Source organism: Gracilinanus agilis, chromosome 1, assembly GCF_016433145.1.
Source record: "Gracilinanus agilis isolate LMUSP501 chromosome 1, AgileGrace, whole genome shotgun sequence".
Taxonomy (NCBI): domain Eukaryota; kingdom Metazoa; phylum Chordata; class Mammalia; order Didelphimorphia; family Didelphidae; genus Gracilinanus; species Gracilinanus agilis.
Genome location: NC_058130.1, coordinates 556,009,855 through 556,034,308, shown reverse-complemented (window position 1 = coordinate 556,034,308; position 24,454 = coordinate 556,009,855). Strand labels below are relative to the sequence as shown.

Sequence of the window (24,454 nt, the reverse complement as noted above, 5' to 3'; positions counted from 1 at the left end):
TAAAGTAAAATAAATAGGTTGGACTAGAGGATCTAGAATGAAAAAAGTAGATGCCAGTTAAATAAATTATTAGATTAAGAACTAACACCATTGGCATAATATTCTAAATTTGCATATGGGCATTAATGGGATAATCCATAGTTGCACCCACATAATTCAGCATGTATTACCTAATATCCGAGAGATCACATTTGTTTCCAGCGATGGCCATTACAATATTTTCTGGACCATGTTCTTTTAATTCTTTCACCCATTTCTTCAAGGTATTAAAAGAATCCTGAATCAAAAGCACAAGCAAATTACTTAGAAAGTCTCTTGTGATCTTTTTACAACCCAAAATTTTCTTGCCATTATAAGTGCACTACAGTTTGATGAAGAAAGAGTTTTCATGCAATTCTCTTGAAGTGATTAATACTACTTCTTTGAATTATGGAACTAAAACTATCATTGAAAATATAATTCATTCTTTCACACAATCTGAAATATTCAAGAAACACACCTCCTTCCTCTAAATGGAAAAATAGAGGCGAATGGTGCAAAATGTTATCAAATATGCTTACAGTATTGGCCAGTTTTCTCTTATTGGGAATTTTTTTATTGTTGTCATTATAAAGGAGGGTTCAATCTTAAGGCTAAAGAAGGCTATTTTATTGAGAAGTAAGTGTGATATAAGAAACAAAAACCTTCAATAATATTTTAGAAATATGAAATCATTCACAGCATAAATTAAACCTTTGATAAAGGTAAAATGCTTTTTTTTTTCCTACTAGCATTTTCTCTTTAAGTTAATATTTCTTTAAAGTTCTATCCTTTACACCAGTGGTTCCCAAACTTTTTTGGCCTACTGCCCCCTTTCAGAAAAAATATTACTTAGCCCCCTGGAAATTAATTTTTTAAAATTTTAATAGCAACTAATAGGAAAGATAAATGCACCTACAGCCATCACTGCCCCCCTGGATCGCTGCAGCACCCTCCAGGGGGCAGTGGCGCCCACTTTGGGAATCACTGCTTTACACTATGTAAATATAAATAATAGGGCTGATACTATCCTGCTAGGAATGGAGGGCTCCTTTCATGTTTGCTTCAGTTAGGAAGAAAAGCCCATGTTCTCTAAAGTCTGTTTTTTCTTTTTGCCCTTCATTCCCACCCTCCCTCCAGTCCTTGAGCCAAAGAAAACAGAACATAGAGGCAAAAGTGGCACAAATTCATAAATGGTAGCAGTGAAACTAATACCCTAATGTTCTGAGTCAGCTCTTCAAAGCTACAAGTAAATAATTCAATTTGTAGGAGAGAAATAAAATGTCAGCAAATTGCTGCAAAGATCCTTTAACACACATTCTATTACCTCATTAAATATAAATAGATATAAGGATATATATTTATACACATACATGTACATATACACATATACACATAGAAACATTGCCTTTGGATTTTAAAGCGATTAATTTCCTGTAGTAATAGGAATATTTATAGAAAATGGGAATTTTAAAGCTTAGTGATTAACCATGTGTAAAACTTTGCAAAATGAATTCCTTTTCTGCCTTCAAAAGTAAAAACTTGGTCAGAGACACTCAAAATTCTATCTGCAAATAAGTGGCAAGGGTAAAATATTTTCTTAAAGTTAATAAGCAGCCACTCTCTAGGAAGTTTGGTTTTCTAATTTATTCCAGGATATGCTGTATATCTACATGTACTAAAGCCTCTGGGAAATAAAAGCAATATGGAAAAGCCCACTTTGGCTGCTGAGGATCATTATTTCCTGCCAATGCAGGGTTGCATAATAATAAACTCCACTATAGTACATCTGAGAGACCTAACAAAGGAGAAATATGATATTACTTCTCCATTTGGTCAATCTTACCTGTTTAGTGATATCATACACTATAACAGCTGCTGCAGATCCCCGATAGTACATGGGTGCCAATGAATGGAACTGTTTAAGGAAGAATGAATAAAATTAGTCCAAAATGAATGCATTTAATTTAGTTTCAGACTAAATGCAAATTTCTAGTCCCAAATATATCAAAGATAGTTATTTCCATTATTTCTCCAAATGTTATATTAATTAATTTAAAAATCCTCCTTGCTGAATATTTCCCTATGTTCTGCACACACCTATGAAACTCTAAGGACTCTTCTTTAGAGACTGTCAAACTTTCATTTCACTTTAAATGTTGTCTCCCAAAAGATTCTTTTCTCTATTTCTCTCTATTCATCTGGTTTTACTTTCCTGTGTCACATTCTAAGCCCTTCTGCCCTTTAATGTAGAAGCTACTAAATATTGTGTTATCCTGATTATGGCTCCACAATATTTGAATTGTTTCTTTCCAGTAGCTTGCAATATTTTCTCCTTGACCAGGAAGCTCTAGAATTTGGCTAGAATATTCCTGGGAATTTTCATCTTGGGATCTCTTTCAGGAGTGATTAGTGGATCTTTTTCAACTTCTATTTTACTTTCTGGTTCTAGGGCAGTGATGGGCAAATTACGGCCCATGGGCCAGATGTAGCCCCCTGAAATGTTCTATTCCACTAGGTGACATTATTACTAATCTGATGAATACAATGAGTAGGATAAAATACAATGAAACTTTGAAAGAGTTGCCTTAGAAACAGACTGTCAGATGAGCATTTCCTTTCCTTTGGCCCCTTCTTTAAAAAGTTTGCCCATCACTGTTCTAGGATATTAGGGCAGTATTCCTTGACAAACTTCTTGAAATATGATGTCTAAGCTCTTTTTTTGATCATGGATTTCAGAGAATCTAATAATTCTCCTCAATCTGTTCTCCTCAATATATTTTTATTTTATTATTTATTTTATGGTTCTCCTCAATCTATTTTTCAGGTCAGTTTTTTCCCCAATAAAATATTTCACATTTCTTCTTTTTTTTAATTCTTTTTTAAATTTAGAATATTTTCCCATGATTACATGATTCATGTTCTTTCCCTTCCCCCCCCCAAATAGCTGACACATAATTCTACTAGGTTTTACATATATCATTAATCAAGACCTATTTCCATATTATTGATAGTTGCACTAAGGTGACTGTTTAGCATCTACATCCCCAATAGTATCCCCATCAACCCATGTATTCAAGCAGTTGTTTTTCTTCTGTGTTTCTACTCCTATAGTTCTTCCTCTGAATGTGGATAGTGTTCTTTTCTCATAAGTCCCTCATAGTTGTCCTGAATCATTGCATTGCTGCTAGTAGAGAAGTCCATTATGTTCAATTGTACCACAGTGTATCCGTCTCTATGTATAATGTTCTCCTGATTCTGCTCCTTTCACTCTGCATCAGTTCCTGGAGGTCTTTCCAGTTCACATGAAATTCCTCAAGTTTATTATTCCTTTGATCACAATAATATTCCATCACCAACAGATACCAGCTGTTCCCCGGTTGAAGGGCATACCCTTGTTTTCTAGTTTTTTTGCCACCACGGAGTGTGGCTATAAATATGTACAAGTCTTTTTCCCTATGATCTCTTTAGGGTACAAACCCAGCAGTGGTATGGCTGGATCAAAGGCTTCACATTTCTTATTTTTTCATTCTTTTGATTTTGTTTTGTTTCTTAATGTTTCATAGACTCATTAGCTTCCCCTTGTCCAATTCTAATTTTTAAGAAATTATTTTCTTTGGTAAGCTTTTGTACCTCTTTTTCCATTTACACAATGGATTTTTATGTCTCACTTACCAAACTGCCGATTCTTTTTTCATGATCTTCTTGCATCATTCTCCATTTCTTTCCTCAATTTTTCCTCTATCACTCTTATTTGGTTCTTTAAATCCTTTTTGAGCCTTTTCCAGAAATTTTTTTTGGCCTGTGAAGGATTCACATTTTTAATTTGGGGCTTTGCAGGTAACTGCTTTGATTTAGTTGTCTTCTTCTGAGTTTGTATCTTGATCTTCCTTGTCACCATAATAACTTTCTATGGTCAAGTTCTTTTATTATTGTTTGCTCTTTTTTTTTCCCCAGCCTTTTTCTTGTCTTCTAACTTTAGATCAGTGATTCCCAATCACTGGTGGGTGCTGCAGCGATCCAGGGCGGGCGGTGATGGCCACAGGTGCATTTATCTTTCCTATTAATTGCTATTAAAATTTAAAAAAAATTAATTTCCAGGAGGCTCAGTAATATTTTTTTCTGGAAAGGGGGCAGTAGGCCAAAAAAGTTTGGGAACCACTGCTTTAGATGAAAGTTGGCTGTGCTTCTGAGGTGGAGGTTCTTCTTGCCTGCTCCTGCTCTGTGATTCTGTTCTTCCATGGAACTGTGAGTAGGATCCCTGTTTCCCTGGGGCCATAAGTACCAGTGCATTATTGCTCCTCCTTTCCCTGCAAATGCAACCCAGAATCAGAGTCCTGCAATTGAGTCCTGCTCCCAGTGCCAACAAAGAGTTTCCTGTAATCTCCTTCTGACCAGTTGTCCAATGCTCTTATTATCTGTGGGCTTGAGAGCCTCAGAAGCTGCCAGCAATGTACATGCCCCAAGACCTTACCTGCTGGCTTTCTAGGCACAGCCTGCTCTTCATTGCACTCCACTTTCACCCCAGTGAGGCAGGCTTTTCCTCATGACTTTCTAAGTTGTCTTGGGATGGAAATTTGTTTCATCCCATCCTTTTGTTGACTCTGCCACTTCAGAATTCATTTGGAAGAGTTATTTTAAACTTTTTTTGGAGGGGACTTTGGGAGAGCTCAAGTGAGTCCCTACCTTAACTCCACCATTTTGATGAGTATCTTTCAGATCTAGGCTTTAAATGAGAATTAATATAAGTAACAATAGAATTTAACATTTGGAATGAGAAATACCATGGAAGTATATTCTGGGTTCCAAGAAATTTGCCAAATGTCTCTTCTGAGAAGCATACTTATTATTAACATCTTTTATTTTAAGTGACCACAAAAACTGAAAGTCTAAGGATGCTGGAATCTTACAATTTCCTCCATAAGGAAAATTCCTACATCTCAGTAAGAGGTCATTATCAATCAATTAACAAGCATTTATTAAGTGCCTACTATGTAGCAGGCATTAAATTACAAAGACAATGATGTATTTCATATATTTTCCTCAATGTAGCCTTTATTTTGATAATTTATTTTTAGCCCAATTAAAACTGAACAGTTATTGCAACAAGAGCTCAGGGATATTGGTGTTGGGAGTAGGCAAAAGAGGAATTAAATGAAAAGCAAACAACACAAAATCAGTCAAGGGCCAAAGAGTAGTTCTACCAGTCAGCAGAAGAAAATTTAATCAAAGGAACCAACCAACTTGCTGATTCAAGAGCACATGGTCCTAAAGCAAGAGTACAAAGCTCTATAAAACAGGAAACACTGAAAAGTTATTTCTTACTATTCTCCACAGGATCCAGAAAAGTCAAAGGTTCTATCCCATTTTATGAATTAGAAATGGAAAGTTTAAGTAATTTGTTATAGTTATATAGCAGACCCATTACAAAGAGAGTTAGAGGCTAAACTGAACAATTTCTGTTAGGCTGTATGAGTTTTTCATAGAAAGAAGATTCTATATGTGATATTAAAATAATGTTATAGTCATATAGTAAATAAATTATTTTACTATCAGGTGCGGAGGAGAAAAAGAGAGAAACAGAGAAAGACAAGAGTTTATTAATCATTATTTTATAAGCCAGAAATTCTAAGGGCTGGTATTTTCCTCCAGTCCTGGGAGAGACTCGGTTGCTTGCAGAATAAAGGATAATGTTCTGGAGTTTAACAGCACACACCTGCTTATGCATTCTAATTTGATCTGTTTGCATGTTGGATGATCTGCAGACAGGAAGCTGAAATAAGTCTCTGGGGAACTATTAGTGCTGCAATATTTAAAGAATTAACTCTTTGTTTTAAAGTCATCCTCATATGGGGAATATTATATAGTCTAATCTCATCCATTTTCCAGCTCAAAGCCCTTAAGATACTTGAAGAAAACTATTATGTCATAGTGTTGTAGGACTGCCGATTTCGATTAGGCCTTTGAGGTCATCAAGTCCAACCTTCTGACCCCCACTCCCATTTTATAGATAAGAAAACTGAGCCTGATGGAAGTTAACAGATTTGTTTAGCATTACATCGTGATCTAAATGCCTTTAAAGGTATATTTTCTGTAACTAGAAGGAGGTAACAAACAAGCTGAAAAAGGTCTTATTGTTTTGTAAAATCTGCTTCCTCATTGCTTAAAATAAAATATATTTCTTATCCTTGGTTTCAAAAGAAAGATGAAGGCAGTAACTAAAAAAAAAAATAAATAAAAGTATTTCTTCTCAAGAACCCAGAAGTTATGTTGTATCCATCATACTTTCTTTGGGAAACTAAGAGTCATGTAATTTCAATCATAGGGGAAACATTATTAAATAGTTAATTGGTTGACTTTTTCCAATTACCTGTTTCTTAGAGCAAGACGCCAAGATATTCAAGGTCAGAGTAATCAAATACCATGAGAAAACACCACAGGGTGCATTCCAATGACCAGAACAGACCAGTTCAGTTAAATCCTAAATCATGACTGGTGTCACAGAATTATAGAAATCTGGGTCAGTAGGGATTTCAGATAAACTTATACCTGGAAAAAGACCACTCTGTGAACTATATGACAAGCAAGGGAATTACTAGCCCTTGAGGCAGCCCATTCCACTTTTGGCTTGCTCCAAAAAGCTAAGAAATCAGCCCTGATTTGATTAACTTTTATTTAACTTTTTGCAACTGCCATTCATTGCTCTTAGTCTGATGCCAAGAAGAATAAATCTATTCCCTCCACAGGACAATCCATCAAGTATTTTGAAAACAGCTATTATGTGTATTTTTATGTCTTGTCTTCTTCAAGCTAAACATGCTCATTTTCTTCAACTGATTCTGATGTGGCATGAACTCAAACCCCTTCATTATCCTGATAACCCTCTCTCAGGACATTTTCTACCTTCTCAATATATTTCTTTTTCCTCTCAGTAATATTGTATTGTATTTTTTCTCAATTACATGTAGAAATAATTTTTGACATTTTTTTTTCTGACATTTTAGGATCAAAATTCTCTCCCTTTCTCCTTCCCCAAGATGGCAAGTAATCACATCAATGTATTTATTAAAATGTATCACCTAGAAGTGAACATAATGTTCCCAGATCTGATCTGATTTTCAAAGCAGATCAATCTGAGATATCTCTGACCTGAATGAGTCACTTCCTAGGAGGTCTTGGTTCGGGTTCAGGATCAATTCAAGAATTTCATCTGGTCTAAAGGTTTCATTTGTTCAGGCTCTCATACCAACCCCAACCAATGTGTCTAGGTTGAAACTAGATTGGCTCCTGGAATAATGGATGATGAGTGTCACTTTCTGTAGTGGTTCACAATCAAATACTTCTTAAATGCTCTAATAGATATGTGATCTCATTGACATGGGTGCTCTCTCCAGGAGTGCAAGTCACAGCCTATCCATGATTGCTCATCCTTGTCCATGTTCTACCATAGATCTTCTAAAGAGAACCCACCAATGTCCTGAAGACCCTCCTCTTGGTCTTTTTGACACTGAAGTATACCAGTTAGAGCATTCAATCTGTCATGCCTTGCTGTTTCTACATAATAAATCCCTCTTCTTTCCTAACCATACTTTCCCTGAAAAAGAAAATCCCTTATACTACTTTTTAAGCAGAACTCATCAGATTAGTATTGTGGTTCATTTTGCATTCATCCTGCGAATCTCCATTACTCTCGGGGTTATCTGCAACTTTAATCACTCAGATTTTGTGTTATTTTAAGATGCACAACCAAAGAGCATTAACAGAATGATATTTATGTTGAAAAGAAGTCTTTGCTCTGGGGAGCCATTTGGGATCATTACAAGGATGGCCTGGGGGCAGCTGGGTGGCTCAGTCGATAGAATGCCAGGCCTAGAGATGGGTGGTTCTGGGTTCAAGTGCAGCCTCAGACATTTCTTAGCTATATAATCCGGAGCAAGTCACTTAATCCTATTTGCCTCAGTTTCCTCATCTGTAAAATGAACTGGAGAAGGAAAATGTAAACCATTCTAGTATCTTTAAAAAACACCCAATTAGGATCACATACAATCAGACATGACTGAAACAAACAGAAACAAATACAAGTATTTTTAAAAGGGGAGTAATCAATAAACAATAAGCACTACTGGCTCTCCTGTTCTCATCTCCTTTCAGTCAATGATATGACTGCAAATATTTGTCTGCCGTAGACAATAACTTGTTAAAGCTTGCTTGTTCCCTTCTTATAGTTATATAAAATATACCCTTTAAAGGCATTTAGATCATTGTGTAATACTAAGTCCCTTAAACTCTATCAGCCTCGGTTTCCTCATCTATAAAATGGAGAAGGGTTGGACACAATAACCTCCAAGGCCCCTTCGAGATCAAAATCTATAACCCTAAAGCCCTCTGATATAATAGTTTTCTTCATGTACCTTAAGGCTAGGAGCTTAGATTAGATTAGACTGCTTAGCAATATGCTTATTCTTTTTCTTTGGCTTGTTCTCAGTCCTTAGCACATCAGGCAATATGTTAGGAACTCAACACACAGAATTTGTTGAATGAAAATAATAATAATAATGATGATGATGGTGATAATGATGATAACAATAACAATAATACTTAGCTTTTTTAAAATCCCACCATGTGCTTATTTGATCTAACAGCCCTGTGAGGCACACAACTAGTAAATGAAGAATGTGAGGCCATATTTGAGTTCAGATCTTCCTGAATCCAGGTCCAACATTGTCTCCATTGCACCACTATCCCTGGCTATATGTTTTGGGCCAGTCTATTCTCCTCCTTTATAAAGGGAGAATCAGACTGAGTCCATCCCAGAAAAAGCAAAAAATATAACATACCGAAATACTTCTGTAGTCTATGACTTCAAGGAGGGATGGGAGAAGAAAAGAATTATATATATATATATATGTATATATATATATATATACATAAGAAAATACAAAGTCTATAGAGTGAATACAAATGTCACAATGTGTTAATAAATAATAATGATGATGATAAAAATGTTAATATTTAGGGTTTGGTGATGTGAAAAGAAAATTAGAAGAGTTGTTTTTTTAAGTAGGAAAATAAAATTTTATTTCTATGCAACTCATTTCTCATTAAAATCAATATATAAAATCCACATAAAACAACCTGGCTGAGCTAATGACACATACAAGGTCTGTATTTTAAAAGTGGCTACCTGGGGGATAGTCTCCTCAGGTACCCAAAGCAGGACACTGCATGAAGAAGACTTTTCAGGAAGCCCCCATGGTAGAGGCTGAAATGGAAAGAACAGTAAAGAAAAGACATTATTTTAAAAGAAGGAGTTCATTTTCAGTGGCGAGGCCATAAACTGACCCTTAAATGGCCACCAGTGGGCTTGTCTTGTGAATTATTGAAGAGTACTCTATTTGTAATGCATTGCTTTCTAGCTCCTTCCTGGAAATGGAATCATTTTGAAATAAATCTGCTGGGGCACCTCCACAAAGATGCTTCTTTGTTGGAGATGGGCTGTTAATGAGTCAAAAGTTAGAGAGGTCAGCCACCCAAACCCACAGCTGTGACCAAAGGATAGTTTTTGTGAGGTTGGAAAGATAAATCATTTCTGACCTACCACAAATATCAAATGAAACCCACCTAGTACCATTAATGTACAAATGAAATAATGCATTTAGGGAAAGGGAGGAGTGAAAACAATCAAATTAAAAGGCCATTTGGAAGTAAATTCTATAATCATGAGGCATATGTAAAAAAAAAACCAAACCTGTCCTTGAAAGGATGAATATCTCAGGACTAGCACAAAAGATGCCAATTTACAGTTTTTTTCTTTACCAGCAATGCAACAAAACTGCCTAAAGGCCTTGTAAACTGTCCATCCAAATAATATTCAGAGGCCTTCTAATCATTCAGAAGCAACCTCACTGAGAATCTGGAAATGCTTACATTTTCCCTTAAAACAAATATTGTGAGTTTTCTCCTTTGTGTTCTTCATAAAAATGAATAAATGGCCTGTTTATTATTACTGCCTTCCAGTCACTACATCTTAGAAATGGGATGGAGACTTGAAAATCAAAGTCTAGACAAGAAAGATGATGTACTCGGGGTGCAGATTTAGATACATATTTGGGACATAGCCAGTGTGTATGAATTTGTTTTGTTTGATTATGCCCATTTGTTATATGAGTTTTGTTTTTTTTCTTCATTTGGGAGATGGGAGAGAGAGAAAATATATTTGTATTAACTGAAAAAAAATAAAAATTAAAAAAATGTTAAAGCATAGTCTAAAAAATGTCCTTACTCCCTGACCCAGAGGTCCTATTATTAGCCACGTACCTTAAGAAGGTCAATGACAAAAGAAAGCCCCCTATTTATACCAATTTATAGCAACATTTTTTTCTATTAGCAAACAAGGAATCTCTGGGTCAAGGAATATGGACATTTTTACATTATGCTTTTAAAAAAATTTTTTTAATTTTTTTTTCAGTTAACACATCTGTGCATATTAAATACTGTTTCCAATTGCTTTATTTTTAATACTTAAAAGAAAAAAATTATTCCCATAGTCAATAAATCAAAGCAAAGATAGTAAGGTTAATTCCTCTCTCTCTTCTAACTCCTCCCAATCTGCCTTTCCTTGGCCCCAGGCTCACTTGTTCCAGCTCTCTGACCTACCAGGGAAGAATAAGACTCACATTCAAAATGCAACCTGAAACATGCTTTATTTCACTTTCTTCATTTTTTTTGTTAAAGTTCTCTTCCATAAAATGACTAATATGGAAAAATGTTTTATATTATTGCACATATAAAATCTATATCAGATCACTTGTCAACTCAGGAAGAGGGAAGGGGAGGGAGAGGAAGAGAAAGGGAGAATTTGGCTCAAAAAATTTTTTTCAAATCAAGGCTAAAAGTTGTTTTTACATGTAATTATTAAAAAGCTAAAAAAAAAAAAAAGATAATGCTCATAGTGGGACAAGGGTGGCAAGTTGTAGATAGAATGAACCCTAAAACGAGAGTCAGAAAATCTGGGTTCTAGTCCCAGTCCTATCTCTTGCTGTCTGTATATCCCTCTGGGCTTCTTTTCTGCTTCCTCTGTGGTTCCAAATGTGGTTGCTGGACTAAATGCTTTCTCAAGCTTTCAGATCTACAATTCCATGACTTACGGTTCTGTGACCATGACTAGCCTTTCACATAAAAGATGAGCTCCAGACATCCTTTGGTGGGAATTCACTTTTGCCCAGGCCCTGCATTCTCCCTTCTTCCCTAGCTAGTTGTCTCTCATACAGTGTAACTTCCACTTTCTCCTTCCATTCTCTACTTTAGAGATTCTTAACCCTTTTTTTTTCTATCCCTTTGGTAAAACCTATAAACCCTCTTTCAGAATTATGTTTTGCACTTTTTAAAAAAATTCATAATTGAAGAAAATGCTATATTTAACTTACAATTAGGGAAAACAAACAGGTAACATTTTTTTTTCCCAATGAAGTTCATAGGTGACCCTCTGGCAGCCCATGAACTCTGGGTTAATAACTCTTCATCTACATTCTGTAAAATGATGGCAACTCCTAGAGGGCATTTAATCTTTGTTTCCCAGACAGGGCTATCTTTTGTCTCTTTTTGCATCCCCAGTGCTCAACACAGTGGCTGGCACATAGTAGGCACTTAGTAAATGTTTATTGACTAAGTGATCAACATGCCTGGCATGTGGCATTCTTTCCTGGCCTAGGTTTTACTCTAATCTGAGTTTACATATGTTTGTGGGGTAGGAGGGCTGGGAGAGAAAATTTCTAAACCAGTCAGGCCACCCAAAGGGCCTTAGGCAAAATTCCTTAAATGTAGATTTGTGGTATCCTAAATTCTATGAAAGCAAAATTCCACATATTGACATTCCATGTAAAAAAATGAGCGGTGGTGGAAAAGAAATGATAGCTTAGAATGAGCATCTGGCTCCAGTTGGGTTGTACCTTTCTTTACAAATGGGAAAGAATCAAGCTAGAAATCTCTGGCAATGGATTCTGTAACTCAGCTATGCGTTTCACTTTTCAGAGAATAGTCTGTCCCTAGAGACCCACTTGCACTGGTACTGAAACCTTGCCTTCTAAGTTTTCTTGGCTTGGCCAGGTCCCTGTAGTCCACTCTCAGGGCTGCCTCCTGTCTTGTGAACTTAATCAGAAACCTTGCAACAACTCTCAAACCCTAGACTATGAAAAAGAGGCAAGAATAGGAAATCAAAACAAGGCCAGCCTCCTATTAGGTTTCAGAGAAAGGGGGAAGTGGTAGAGAAGAAAATTCTTAACATTCCCAACATTCTCAGCTGGCAGGGTGTGAATGGAAAGTTTTATGTCTTAGGGTTCTTTCAGTATCACTCAGCAAATGCTTTGAAAGTTTTATTTGAACCCAGTCTCGACACAGAAAAACTGTAGAAATCTAACTCTGAACAAAAACCATGATATCCAAATTGCATGTAAGTGTATTAAAATGCAACAGAAACTGTCTTCCAGGATCATCTATTTGGCTATCTCAGGGATTCAGATACAAAATTTAAAACATCTTACAAGAGGGGCAGCTACATAGCACAGTGGTAGAGCACTAGGTCTGGAGTCAGAAGGACCTGGGATCATATTTGGCCTCAGACACTTCCTAATTGTGTGATCCTGCACAAGTCACTAAATTCCAATTGCCTACCCCTTGCTACTCTTCTGTCTTAGACTTTATATAAGACAAAATAAGGGAAGACAGACAGACAGAAAGAGATGAGAGAGAAGAAAAGAGAAGAGGAAAAGAGAGAAGGAGGGAGGGAGGGAAGGAGGAAAGTAGATGAGAAAGAGAGAAATCTTATTAGAAAAGTTTCCTTGATTTAGAAGCAATTTAACTTTTCTATCCCCCTTCCTTTCTCTTACTCTTTTAGCAAGGTATGATAGAAATCTCTTTTAGGTATTTAGCCCAGGTACCTTCTCTATAAGTCCCTGAATGCTACACTCAGATTTCAGACACTCTCTGCATCAGTATCTGATCAAAACCACAAGTTACAATATAATATTCTTCTCTTATGTAAGGCCAAATGAGAGGCAAAAAATAGCAAGGAAAATAAGGGCAACACAATCAGAGATTCTCTCTCCCACAGATTTCACATCACTAGTGATAAATCATAATCCAGACAATTCCCTCTTCTAAGGCTGCATTCCAGCTGAAACACCTCTATGCCCTTTGACACTGTCTTTTGTAGCTTCCCCACAAAACTAATGATATCATCTACTGTGTTGCTTTTTCTGTTAAGCTGCCATCTGCTGCTTTTCCACTGAAGTTTTACTGCAATCTGCTCTTTCTTGATGAATTTGTGATTAGATTGTTTCATCATCGCCAAACTATTGCCATCTGCTGCTTCCCTACTGAATTGTATCTACTAGGTGGTTTATTCCCAAAGAATTATGAGCCAGCTCTTTTGTGAGCCAGCCTCAGAACTTTTTTGTCTCTTTTGTGAGTCAGAACCACAGTCACATCTAGCCAGCATAACTAAGTTCCTGAGTTTAAATCGAATTTTACACTTCCCCCTTAGTAAGAACTTCCCCATGCCAATCCTGATTGATGGGATGAGTAAATTTCTTTCAACTCCCAACATGCCCCTGGTTGATAAAATCTAAGAAAGGTTATAATATGATGTGCTCACAGTTAAATCAGCAATTGTAAGTGCTAGAACTCAAAAACAATGTCTGCAGGCTCAAAGTTCAGTTCCCCATACAGAATGCCATGCCATTTCTGAAATTTGAACTTTTTTTAAAGATTCAGTTAAAATCAAATATTGAGAAACATTATAGGAATGCCATTGTATCCACAGCCATCAAATCATGTAAAATAAAACTGAAAGTGACTTTTCTGATTCAGCTCTCTCACTTCACAAATGAAGAAACTGAGGCCATTGGATTACTTGGAAAACACTGGACTATAATCTACCTTGTTGCTCCTTCATGGCATACAAATGACAATTATCTAAAAGTTTAAAATCCATGTATATGCAGACTTGTCATCTTCTTTCCCTGTTATACAAGATTATACTCTTTCATATTTGAAACGTAATCCTTTCTTTTCTCATTTTCCATATCCACATCAAACTTCTTCAAAAACAAATGTTATATAATATAAAAATGTGCTTTTTTCCAATTATACATAAAATTTTTTAACATTTTTAAAAATTTTGAGTTCCAAATTCTCTTCTTTTCTCTCCTCCCTCTTCATAGAGGAGGCAAGCAATTTAATATAGGTTATACATGGGAAGTCATGTAAAAAAATATCAAAACCTACTTCCATATTAATCATGTAATAAAAGAAAACATAGACTTCCTCCCCCAAAAAAAACAACCCTAAGAAAAACAAAGTTAAAAAAATTCTTCAATATGCATTTAGACTTCATCAGTTCTTTCTCTGGAAGTAGATAGCATTTTTCTTAATGGGTCCTTTGGAATTGTCTTAGATCACTGTGTTACTGAGAATAGCTAAGTCATTCACAGTTGAAAGTCTTACAGTATTGCTGTTACAGTGTACAATGTCCTGGTTCTGCTCACTTCACTGCATCATTTCCTGTAAGTCTTTTCCAGGTTTTTCTGAAAGTATCCTGCTCATCATTTCATGTAGCACAAGAGTATTCCATCACAAAAATATACCTTGTTCAGCCATTCCCCAATCAATGGGTACCCCCTCAATTTCCAATTTTTAGCCACCAGAAAAAGAGCTACTATACATATTTTTGTACAAGTAGGTCCTTTTCCTTTTTTAAAAAACATCTCTTAGAGATGCATATTTACTAGTGCTATTATTGGGTCAAAGGGTATACACAGTTTTATAGCCTTTTGAGCATAGTTCCAAATTGCTCTCCATAATGGTTGGATCAGTTCACAACTCCACCAGGAATGCTTTAGGGTCCCAGTTTTCCCATATTCTTCCAACATTTGTCATTTTCTTATCTGAAATATTAGACAATCTGAGAAGAATGGAGTGATACCGCAGAGTTATTTTAATATGTACTTCTCTAATCAATAGTGATTTAGAGCACTTTTATATGATTATATACAGTTTTGATTTCTTCTTCTGAAAACTGCCTGTTCATAGCCTTTGACCATTTATCAATTGGAGAATGACTTATATTTTTATGTCTGAGTCAATTTTCTACATATTTGAGAAATGAGGTCTTTTTCAGAGAAATTTGCTATAAAAAATTTCTCCTAGTTTTCTGCTTTCCTTCTAATCTTGGCTGCATTGGTTTTATTTGCACAAAACCTTTTTAATTTAATGTAATAAAAATCATCCATTTTATATACTTTAATGCTTTCTCTCCCTTGTTTGGTCATAATTTCTTCCCATATTCATAATCTGACAGGTAAACTATTCCATACTCTGCTTATGATATCGCTCTTTGTGTTTAAATCATGTACTCCTTTTGACCTTGTCTTGGTATATGGTGTGAGCTGTTAGTTCTATCCCTAGTTTCTGACAAACTGCTTTCTGATTTTCCCAGCAGTTTTTGTTGAATAATGAGTTCTTGTCCCAAAAGCTAGGATCTTTTTGTTTATCCATTGGATTTGTATATAATTATCACTGAAATTCTAGCATATGTAAAAATTCCCAGGAACTATCCCCAGCATCTATACCATAAAAATCAGTGGGCCTCAACATTTGAATACATCCTCAAACTAAGTATGAATCTAAAATACTAAACAGGAGAAGGCAGGGGTTGGATCCTACTCATCAGCAAAAGGATGGCTCTGCAAATAGAATATTCATAAAATATTAAAGGAATTATTTTCAAACAATTAAATCTGTTTCAAACATGTTTCTTTGGTTCCCTCCGATCATTAAGTTTGAACCTCCGAAGAAAAGAATCCTGGTAACCTAAAAGAAATCCCTTCACTTAAAATCTAGTTGAATTGAGAGCTGACTTTAGACATAGAAGGATCTAGGTTTAAATATGGCTTCAGACACTTCCCAGCTATAAAAACCTAGGAAAGTCACTCTCATTGCTAAATCCTTACCACTCTTCTGTCTTAGAACCAATACATAATGTTGATTCTAAGATGGAAAGTTAAGAGTTTTTTTAATCCAGTTGGAGTGAGATTCCCAGACCCCAGAACAGACCCTCACCAAGATTCTGCCCTCCCATAGGAAGTTCTGTTCCACATAATAGACCACACTCTTTTCCTTCCAATAAAAATTTGAAAAATTCTATTCTCTTGTTTCATAATAAAAGACAAAAACAAGCCACGCAAATTCTTCAGTCTCAAATGCTGCTCTCAGGCTTCTGCTATTGTCTGTCAACTTAGTCACAGCATTCTCCAAGGTGGCAAAATGTGACGTTAGCAGCAGTGTAAGAAATACATGCAAAACCTTGTAATTAGAAGCTGCTTATGGGAGCTGGACTAAATACCCACTAATAAAAAGTCATTAGTCCGCTCATGAAGAAGCTTCCCTAAAGCCTCCCTCCCCTCTCCCATCCCTCTACAAGATATGGGAAGAGGCAGTCAGCCTTGAATGGGGACAGATGGAGGAATAGGAACAATCAAAAGATTAGTAAAAGCACCGTCCTCTGGAAAGAATTGAGATTAAAAAGTGGACCAGTTGGACTGGGAGATAAGGCAGGAAAGCCAGAGGGTCAAGATGGGTTACAAAACAGGACAACATGCTACCATGGCTTTGTAAAGAGCTCTGCTCCATTTTTCTCTTCCTCCTCATCTTTCTCCCATCCATTATCACTATTGCCTTTACTATGTCTCCTTCCATCTCTCAGGATTTCTGACATTCATGGCAGCATAAAGAGTGTGTCAATCTCTCTCCAGTCCATCACTTGTTCTCCTTTCACTCAATCACTAAATTCTGCAACTAGCAAGATGCCAGGAACGAGATACCTTCCCCTTCTGCCTCCCTAATTACTCCAGAACTTTTTCAGCATTCTCTTCCTTTGGTCCTTCTGAAAAAATGTCTCTCCCCTAATGTAGAAACTTAGCCTCAGTGCCATAGGCTTATGGTGTCTTCTATCAAGAATATTCTTTTTTAAAGTGACAAAAATCAGGGCAGCTAGATGGCTTGGGGGATTGAAAGCCAGGTCTAGAGATGGGAATTCCTGGGTTCAAATCTGGCCCAGAAATTTTCTAGCTATGTGATCACTTAACCCCCATTGCCTGGCCCTTACCACTCTTCTGCCTTGGAAACAATACACAGTAATGATTCTAAAGCAGAAGGTAAGGGTTTTATTTTATATATGTAAATAAAAATTAAAGAGACAAAAACTTCTATATTTAGGAAATAACTTAGCAATAGAACAAAATCAGTATAAAAGAAGATATCTATCTTGGCCAATATACAAAAGAATTGTGTTACTAAGATTCAAAGGTACCTGAGCCTAAAACAGTTCCCCAAAGATGGTAATAGAGAATCTGAATATATCTTGCATTATTATAATACTATAGTACTGATAACAATAATTTTGTTGTTGTTTAGCCATTTTAGTCATGTCTGACTCTTTATGACTCCATTTGGGGTTTTCTTGGCAAAGATCCTGAGTTGTTTGTCATTTCCTTCTCCAGCTCATTTTATAGTGAGGAAACTGAGGCAAACAGGATGAAGTGACTTGTCCAGGGTCACACAGCTAGTAAGTATCTAAGGCTGTATCTGATCCTCCCAACTCCAAGCCCACCACTCTATCCTTGGCAACAACCAGCTGCTCTAGTAACAATAACAACTAATAATTTAAAATGTTTCATCCATTTCCTGATAATAATAATAGCTTATATTATTAAGCAATGACTATTATGGGCCAGGCATTGTGTTAAGCATAGATTACAAATTTGATCTCATTTAAACCTCACAACAACCCTGGGAGGTAGGTACTATTATTATCCTCATTTTACAGTGGAGGAAATTGAAACAAACAGAGGCTAAGTGACTTAGCCAAGGTCACACAGCTAGTATCTATGGCAGGATTTAAATTTAGGTCTCCCTTACTCCAGGCACTCTATGGACTTTACCAGTTAGCTGTCTAGTTTGTCAAGATATTCAATTGAAAAGAAGGGGAAAGGACCTACTTGTGTAAAAGTATTTATAGCAGCTTTTTTTTTTTGGTGATGGCAAAGAATTAGAAATTGAGGGAATTGTCCACTGATTGGGATAGAATGAACAAGATGAGGTGTATGATGGTGATGGAATACTATTGTGCTATAAGAAATGATAAGAAGGATGATTTCAGAAAAAGCTGGAAAGATCTGCAGGAACTGATGCAGAGTGAAATAAGCAGAATTAAAAAAACATTGTACGCAGTAACATCAATATTGTACAATGATCAAATGTGAAAACTTGGCTCTCTCAGCAATGCAGTGATCTGGGACAGTCCTGAAAGACGTCTGACGGGGAATGTTACCCACCTCCGGAGAAAGACCTGTTGGAATTGGATGGATGGGGATCAAAGCATTCTGTCTTTCACATCAGTGTATTTTTGGTTTTATTTTGCAGTTTGGTTTTATAGGAGTGTGTTCTTACAACAATGACCATTAGGGAAGTGTTTTTTTTTTTTGTAAGAAAATACATATATGGCTCAGATCAAATTGCTTACCATCTCCAAGGCGGTGAAGTAAGGAGATGGTTTGGATCTTATAATTTTAGAAAATGTGTGTTGAAAATTATCATTACATATAACTAGGAAAATAAAATACCTTCGAATTAAAAAGATAATAAAGGATGAACAATAACAAACAACAAAGGGGAAAAAAAGATACTAGTTTGATAAAAAATAACAAAGTCAACAATTCCGATACCCACCCTATCACTTGCTCCTAATTCAGATCCAGTAGCACAGTCTATATCTAATTTTGAAGGGTTATTTTTTTCTTTCAGATTCTCAGTATCTTACTGGCTTCATCTTTTCCCAATGCCCCATAGCTTATTTTTCTGAGAAGGGGGGAGCACAAAATGATGAATTTCCCTCAATTCTCCCCCTCCCTTTGCCTCATAGCTTTTGCCCCTTTAGAGGGTGTAGGACTTTGAAATTCTTATCAAAACAACTTTTATATTATTCATCTTGAGACTGGCAGGCCAGGGCCATTGGGCAGAGATGGGTGGAGTAGTTCCTTTCTGGCAGAAACCTAGGAACAATAGCAGCAGCAAGTATACATTTTGTTTGTTGCAAGTTAAATTAGCCAGCTTTGTTCTACTTACCAGTCAATGGCTAAAGAGCAGGCAAAGGAGAAATTAATTCAATTAAGGGAAATAATAGGCTCTATGTTATCTCAAGCACCTTGTGTGAGAGGTCTTCATATACCTTAATTCCAAATTTCCCCAGACTTTAGATTGAGTCAGTGAAGAGTAAAATACTAGACTGAGACAAATCTGTTTTTTTGTTTTGTTTTGTTTTGTTTTTGTTTTAGCCCTTACATTCTTCTTTAAGGCAGGAGAGAGGTAAAAAGGGGTAAGGGCTAGGCAATGTGGGTGGTGACTTGCCCAGGGTCACCCAACTAGGAAGTATCTGAGGTCATATTTGAGTCCCATCTCTATACCTATCTTCTCTATCCACTGAGCCACCTATCTCCCCTTAGACCACAAGTAAGATGAAATTGATGAAAAACATTTAATCACTTGCAAACTATACTATTTTGAGGACAAATTCTTCCTCTGAAAATATTTTAGCTTGAAAGAAAATGCCAGAAGTCACAAATCCGTCAATTTTAATCTAATAATGTTTAAAGTCATTTTTTTCTGCTTATAAATGGCTCACTCTAGTGACTTGCAAATACCAACAAAAATTCCAGTTTTCCCGTTTGTGGTTTTTTTATGAATTCACTGAAGAAGATAGCTGAAGTGGCCATATTTCAACATTTAAAGACTTAAATCTCTCTTCAAAAAAGGTTTGGTTTGTTTTTTTTTTTTTTTTTGGAAGGGGAAAGAGGAAGGGAGGGGGAATGGGGCACAATTCTGAGCTCAAGGCTGTGTTTCCCATCCACCAATAAATCTCAGGGAGATGAAAGAAAACTCATTGGCTCCACACAATCCAAAGGTTAAAGAGGTAAGTACTTAGTATTCTCCATGCTCATAGGGAATGAGGGACAAGTGCTGACAATAGCATTTATGGTAAATGCAATTGCCAACCACAGCAGCTCAGAAAGCCCCAGGACAGATTATCCAGGAAGGATGAAAGTAGATGTTATTACTAACCTCACTGGTGTGCATCAGGAAAAGATTACTCAAGAAACCAAAGCTTTAAGGTTCTAGGATGTCGAGGAAAGAAAGCCTCCTTCTGCCAGACTGAGTAAAGATAGAACATAACCATAAGCACCCAACATTTTATCTGGTCTCTAGCCCACTAGCAGAATGCGTCTTCTCCCTTCAAGAGAAATGACAAATTGAAAAGCCTTGCAAAATCAATCACTCCCTTTACTGAGGCTGTTTCTCTCTTCTCTCAAGTCACCCTGGGTACTTGGGAAATTTGTTTTGGGTGGAACTGGGTCACAATAAATATGGGGGTTATAGTAAAAACAGACCAAGAGTGAAGGAAAATAAAGCATTTGGACAAATACAGAAACCAAGATATAGATTGGGGGAAAAATTTGACCCTTAAAGTATGAGAAAGTATTATCTATTACCTAATACCTTAAGGTATTAGAAGAGAGCCAATAATAATTGAAGCTAGTTCTAAGGTAAGATCATGTATAGAAAACAAAAAAATGCAAACCAAAAATTCTCTCCAAATCAGACTCTCTTGAATTCAAAGCATGAGTGCTTAAAGGAAAGAAGGAGCAAATTCAGGGGATAAAATTACAAAATAATTAAATATTTTTAAAAAGCAAACAGCAACCCCTGTAATGCTATATTCATCTCATTCCTTAGATGTTTGGAATGAATCTTAACACAGAAGAACCAGAAGAAAAATGCTTTCTTTGGACCAGGCCTAATTTAAGTTGGGTTCTTTGGCTGATAAGGAGAAAGTGGGATTTCTAAAGGCCATCTCTGCATAAAAGACTCTGCCCCACATCACTTAACCCTATATCTGGTAATTGTCTGGATCTGTAGTTGGCAACAATAAAAGGTGAAAAGAAGGCAAGTGATCTAAAGCAACCAAGGGAAAAAAAAAATCTTATTTATTACTTTTAGAAATGAATAAGCACTTACTTTAAGGATATATAACAATTTGCTCTGATGAATATCATTTTGAAAGTTCCCCAATAGAAGCCAAAAAAAGAAAAATGAAAATAAAACCCTCCCAATCTACAGTAAAAAATTTTTAAATACATATTAATAAAAATTTTTTTCAAACCAAAGATGATGCTTGGGTTTCTACTTGAACTGTTTCATTCTGTTCAACATCATCAGATTGTCTGTCCTTTAAGATATTCCTTTAATTGTCAAATAGTAGCTCATCAAAAGGAAAAGATGACATTAAGAGACCATATACAGACACTATTTCATCCTTGGTTTTCCTATTAGTTGACATTTTCATCATTAGACTGACATCACATTTCCTGCTGGATATTCTGACTGTGAGACAACAGACATTCTAGAAAAGCATAAAGGGATGCTTCAGATAGCAGACGCCAACCTGTTTTAATTCCAGAGGCATTTTAATGGTACAATAGCATGCACAATGAAGTGAGGAGCATACAGCTTCAGGGAATTTCAGAATGGCAGAGAGATTTTTATTTTCAATATTAAAAGCCTATCATCAACTTCCCTGTGTGGAAAATATATCTAGTCATTTCAAATCAAGGCTGGAAAGCCAAGGTGGAGCCATATTAGTAATGCTTAGGGTGGATCTAACTGTTTTAAACATTACTAACAGAGTTCGGTCTGGTTTTATCATTTCCAGTGAAGAAGCCAGAGCTTATACAGTTGAGGAAGGTTAAAAAGCATAAGAAACATTCTGACTTGGAGTCTGGAGATCTGGATTCAAATTTTAGCTCTACCACTAGCTGGACTATGTGGTCTTGGGCAATGTGATACTTTGGTTCATTGGGTCTCAGGTTTCCTTTGGAAAATGAAAAAGCTGAAAAATATGATTTTTTTCATATTTGAATAAGGTATGATTTTTAAATAACTAAATAAATTTTTTTTTAATCCTGGGACTCCATTCTAGGAGCATAGGGCCACAACCAGTAGGCAATGGGTCGCTCAGGATCACCCAGCTGGGAAGTGTCTGAGCCCGGATTTGAACCTAGGACCTTTCGTCTCTAGGCCTGGCTCTCAATCCACTGAGCTAGCCCAGCTGCCCCTACTTTAGGTTGCAGTTTCTTTAGCAGATGTAGTTTTTACAGGGTGGGGTTGCTAGCCCCATGCCCAACCCTCCTCCTTTTTCATCCGGGCTAGGGACCGTCCTTAGCCCAGGAGTGGTAAGGGTGGGCAATAGGGGTCAAGTGACTTGCCCAAGGTCACACAGCTGGAAGTGTCCAAGGCCGGACTTGAACCTAGGACCTCCAGTCTCTAGGCCTGGCTCTCAATCCACTGAGCCACCCAGCTCACACTTAATTCTATATAGAAATATGTATACATGCATATATGTATATAAAATGTTTCTGAGAATGGTGGTTAATAAATAAAACCCATGACCAAGTTTTGTATTTATAGAGTAGAACTAAGGCTCTTCTGGAAAGTATGGAAATATACATCAAATGTAATAGAGAACTATTCTAGTAATTACTGGAAGGACAGCTGATTTAAGTAGGCCTACATCAGTAGAAGATGTGGCCCACAGAGACTCCGGGATATCATCTGGGATTTTAAAAGTGGGAGGCTCCTTTACTTCCTGCTCTTCTGAAAGAAGTACAGGGAGAAAGTATAAAGAGTCCTCTGGCAATTCCAGTGACATAGAACCATCTGGATTGCAAATTATTGTGGCTTTAAGTTTACATAATAGATCCCTTCCCAGTAAATTTGTGGGGGATCCAGGCATTAAAAGAAAAGAGTGTTTGATTGATAAAAGTCCAAGACTTACTATACGAGGAGAAAGTTTTGGGACCTTTTGAGGTGTTCCTGATACCCCTACTACGTTTAGAGAGCCAATAAAAATTACAGTTTACATCTGGCTTGCTCACCAGTACTGATCTTGAAGCCCCAGTGTCCAGCAAACAATCATAATATGAATTTCCCACTTTTGGGGTTACATGAGGTTCCTTACTATTTGGGGGGGATGTATGGGGATAATAGGCATTAGAATATCAGGGTCTGGAAAGTCAAAGGTTTCCCTTTTTGATTCCAAAGCCTTCCCTCCCCCCCATGCACCTTCATAAAGATGCTTGGGCTCCATGGCCTCCCCCCCCCCGAGGGGCATTAGCACCCTGATTAGTTCGGGGGCGAGCTCCACTTAAGATATACTGTTGTGGGGTCATTTGGTATGAGTTATCATCATCCCGAGGTTTATTTCTAGCATTTTTATCATGCCTAAAATTGCTCTTCCTGGAATCATCATTATTATTATTGCTATTTCTTTTTCTGTTGTTATTCCTATAGTTATCTGTTGGCTGGGTATTATTTCTGGAAAATCTTAAGAAATTCCTACAAGTCATCATTGTATGGCCCTTTTTTGCACAGAAAGAACAGATAGCGTGCTGATTTGTTAGATTCTTGGAAGGGGGCTACAATCTTTCCTTTATTTTTTAGTTTCTCTTTTAGCATTTTGTTTTCTGCTTTTAAAGTATCTATTGAGTCAGTATCATCCTCATGTTCTTGTGCTTGGCCTCTAAAAACATAGGATGCCACCTTCCTCAATTCTCCAAGGTTCATATTTTCCCAGGTTAGGCAATTAGTCTTAAAATAGTCTCTGACTACTTTGCAAGAATTTTCTACAAATTGTCTACGTATATGTTTAATATCCTGTTCCATGGTTAAATCAAGGCTCAAATATATTTCTGCAACTTCAATCAGTCTGTCCATAAAATGGGAGGGAGTTTCATCGGTACGCTGTTTAGTTCTCTCGAATTTTGCCCAAGTGTCTTGTGTGTCAGCACAAGCTTTTACAGCTATTAATAATGCCGTCCTGCCATCATGCAATTTTTAAATATCTGCTGCAGAGTTGTAATCCCATTTTGGATTTTTGAGAGGCCAATTAGGTATGTCTTTACCTTTATTACGATTGGCCCAAGGAATGATCCTCTCTTCCTCACCATGTGTCAGAAGTTCATCTAAAACATTTTCAACGTCCTGCCAGGTAGGGTCATAAGTATGGAATATATTGTCTAATTTTCTTAAAACTATAAATGGTTCTTTCTCAAAAGTGGGCATATTTTTTTAAATCCAGCTAAATCATCAGGGCTGAAGAGAGTAAAGTGTCTTACAGACACCAAGTGTCCTTCAGTATTAAAAGTGGGTACTTCTCTTAAAGGAAATAGAGCTGCACTATCTTGAGTGGCAGAGAGGGTGGGGTCTGCAGCATTAGCAGTAGCTGGGACTGTCTGTAGGAGGGGCTGAGGGGTGGGTTGGATGGGTTGAG

The 24,454-nt window shown here is 36.7% G+C and overlaps 1 protein-coding gene across 1 annotated transcript in view; it reads right to left on the bottom strand.

Moving 5' to 3' along the window:
* RAB31 (RAB31, member RAS oncogene family) overlaps positions 1–24,454 on the bottom strand; it is a 160,496-nt gene that overhangs the window by 19,051 nt on the left and 116,991 nt on the right. Inside the window, exons 4-5 of the mRNA XM_044683154.1 lie at positions 1,865–1,936; positions 171–277 (exon numbers count right to left, since the gene is read on the bottom strand). Coding sequence (XP_044539089.1) covers positions 171–277; positions 1,865–1,936 — 179 coding nt within the window. The remainder of the gene's footprint in view (positions 1–170; positions 278–1,864; positions 1,937–24,454) is intronic.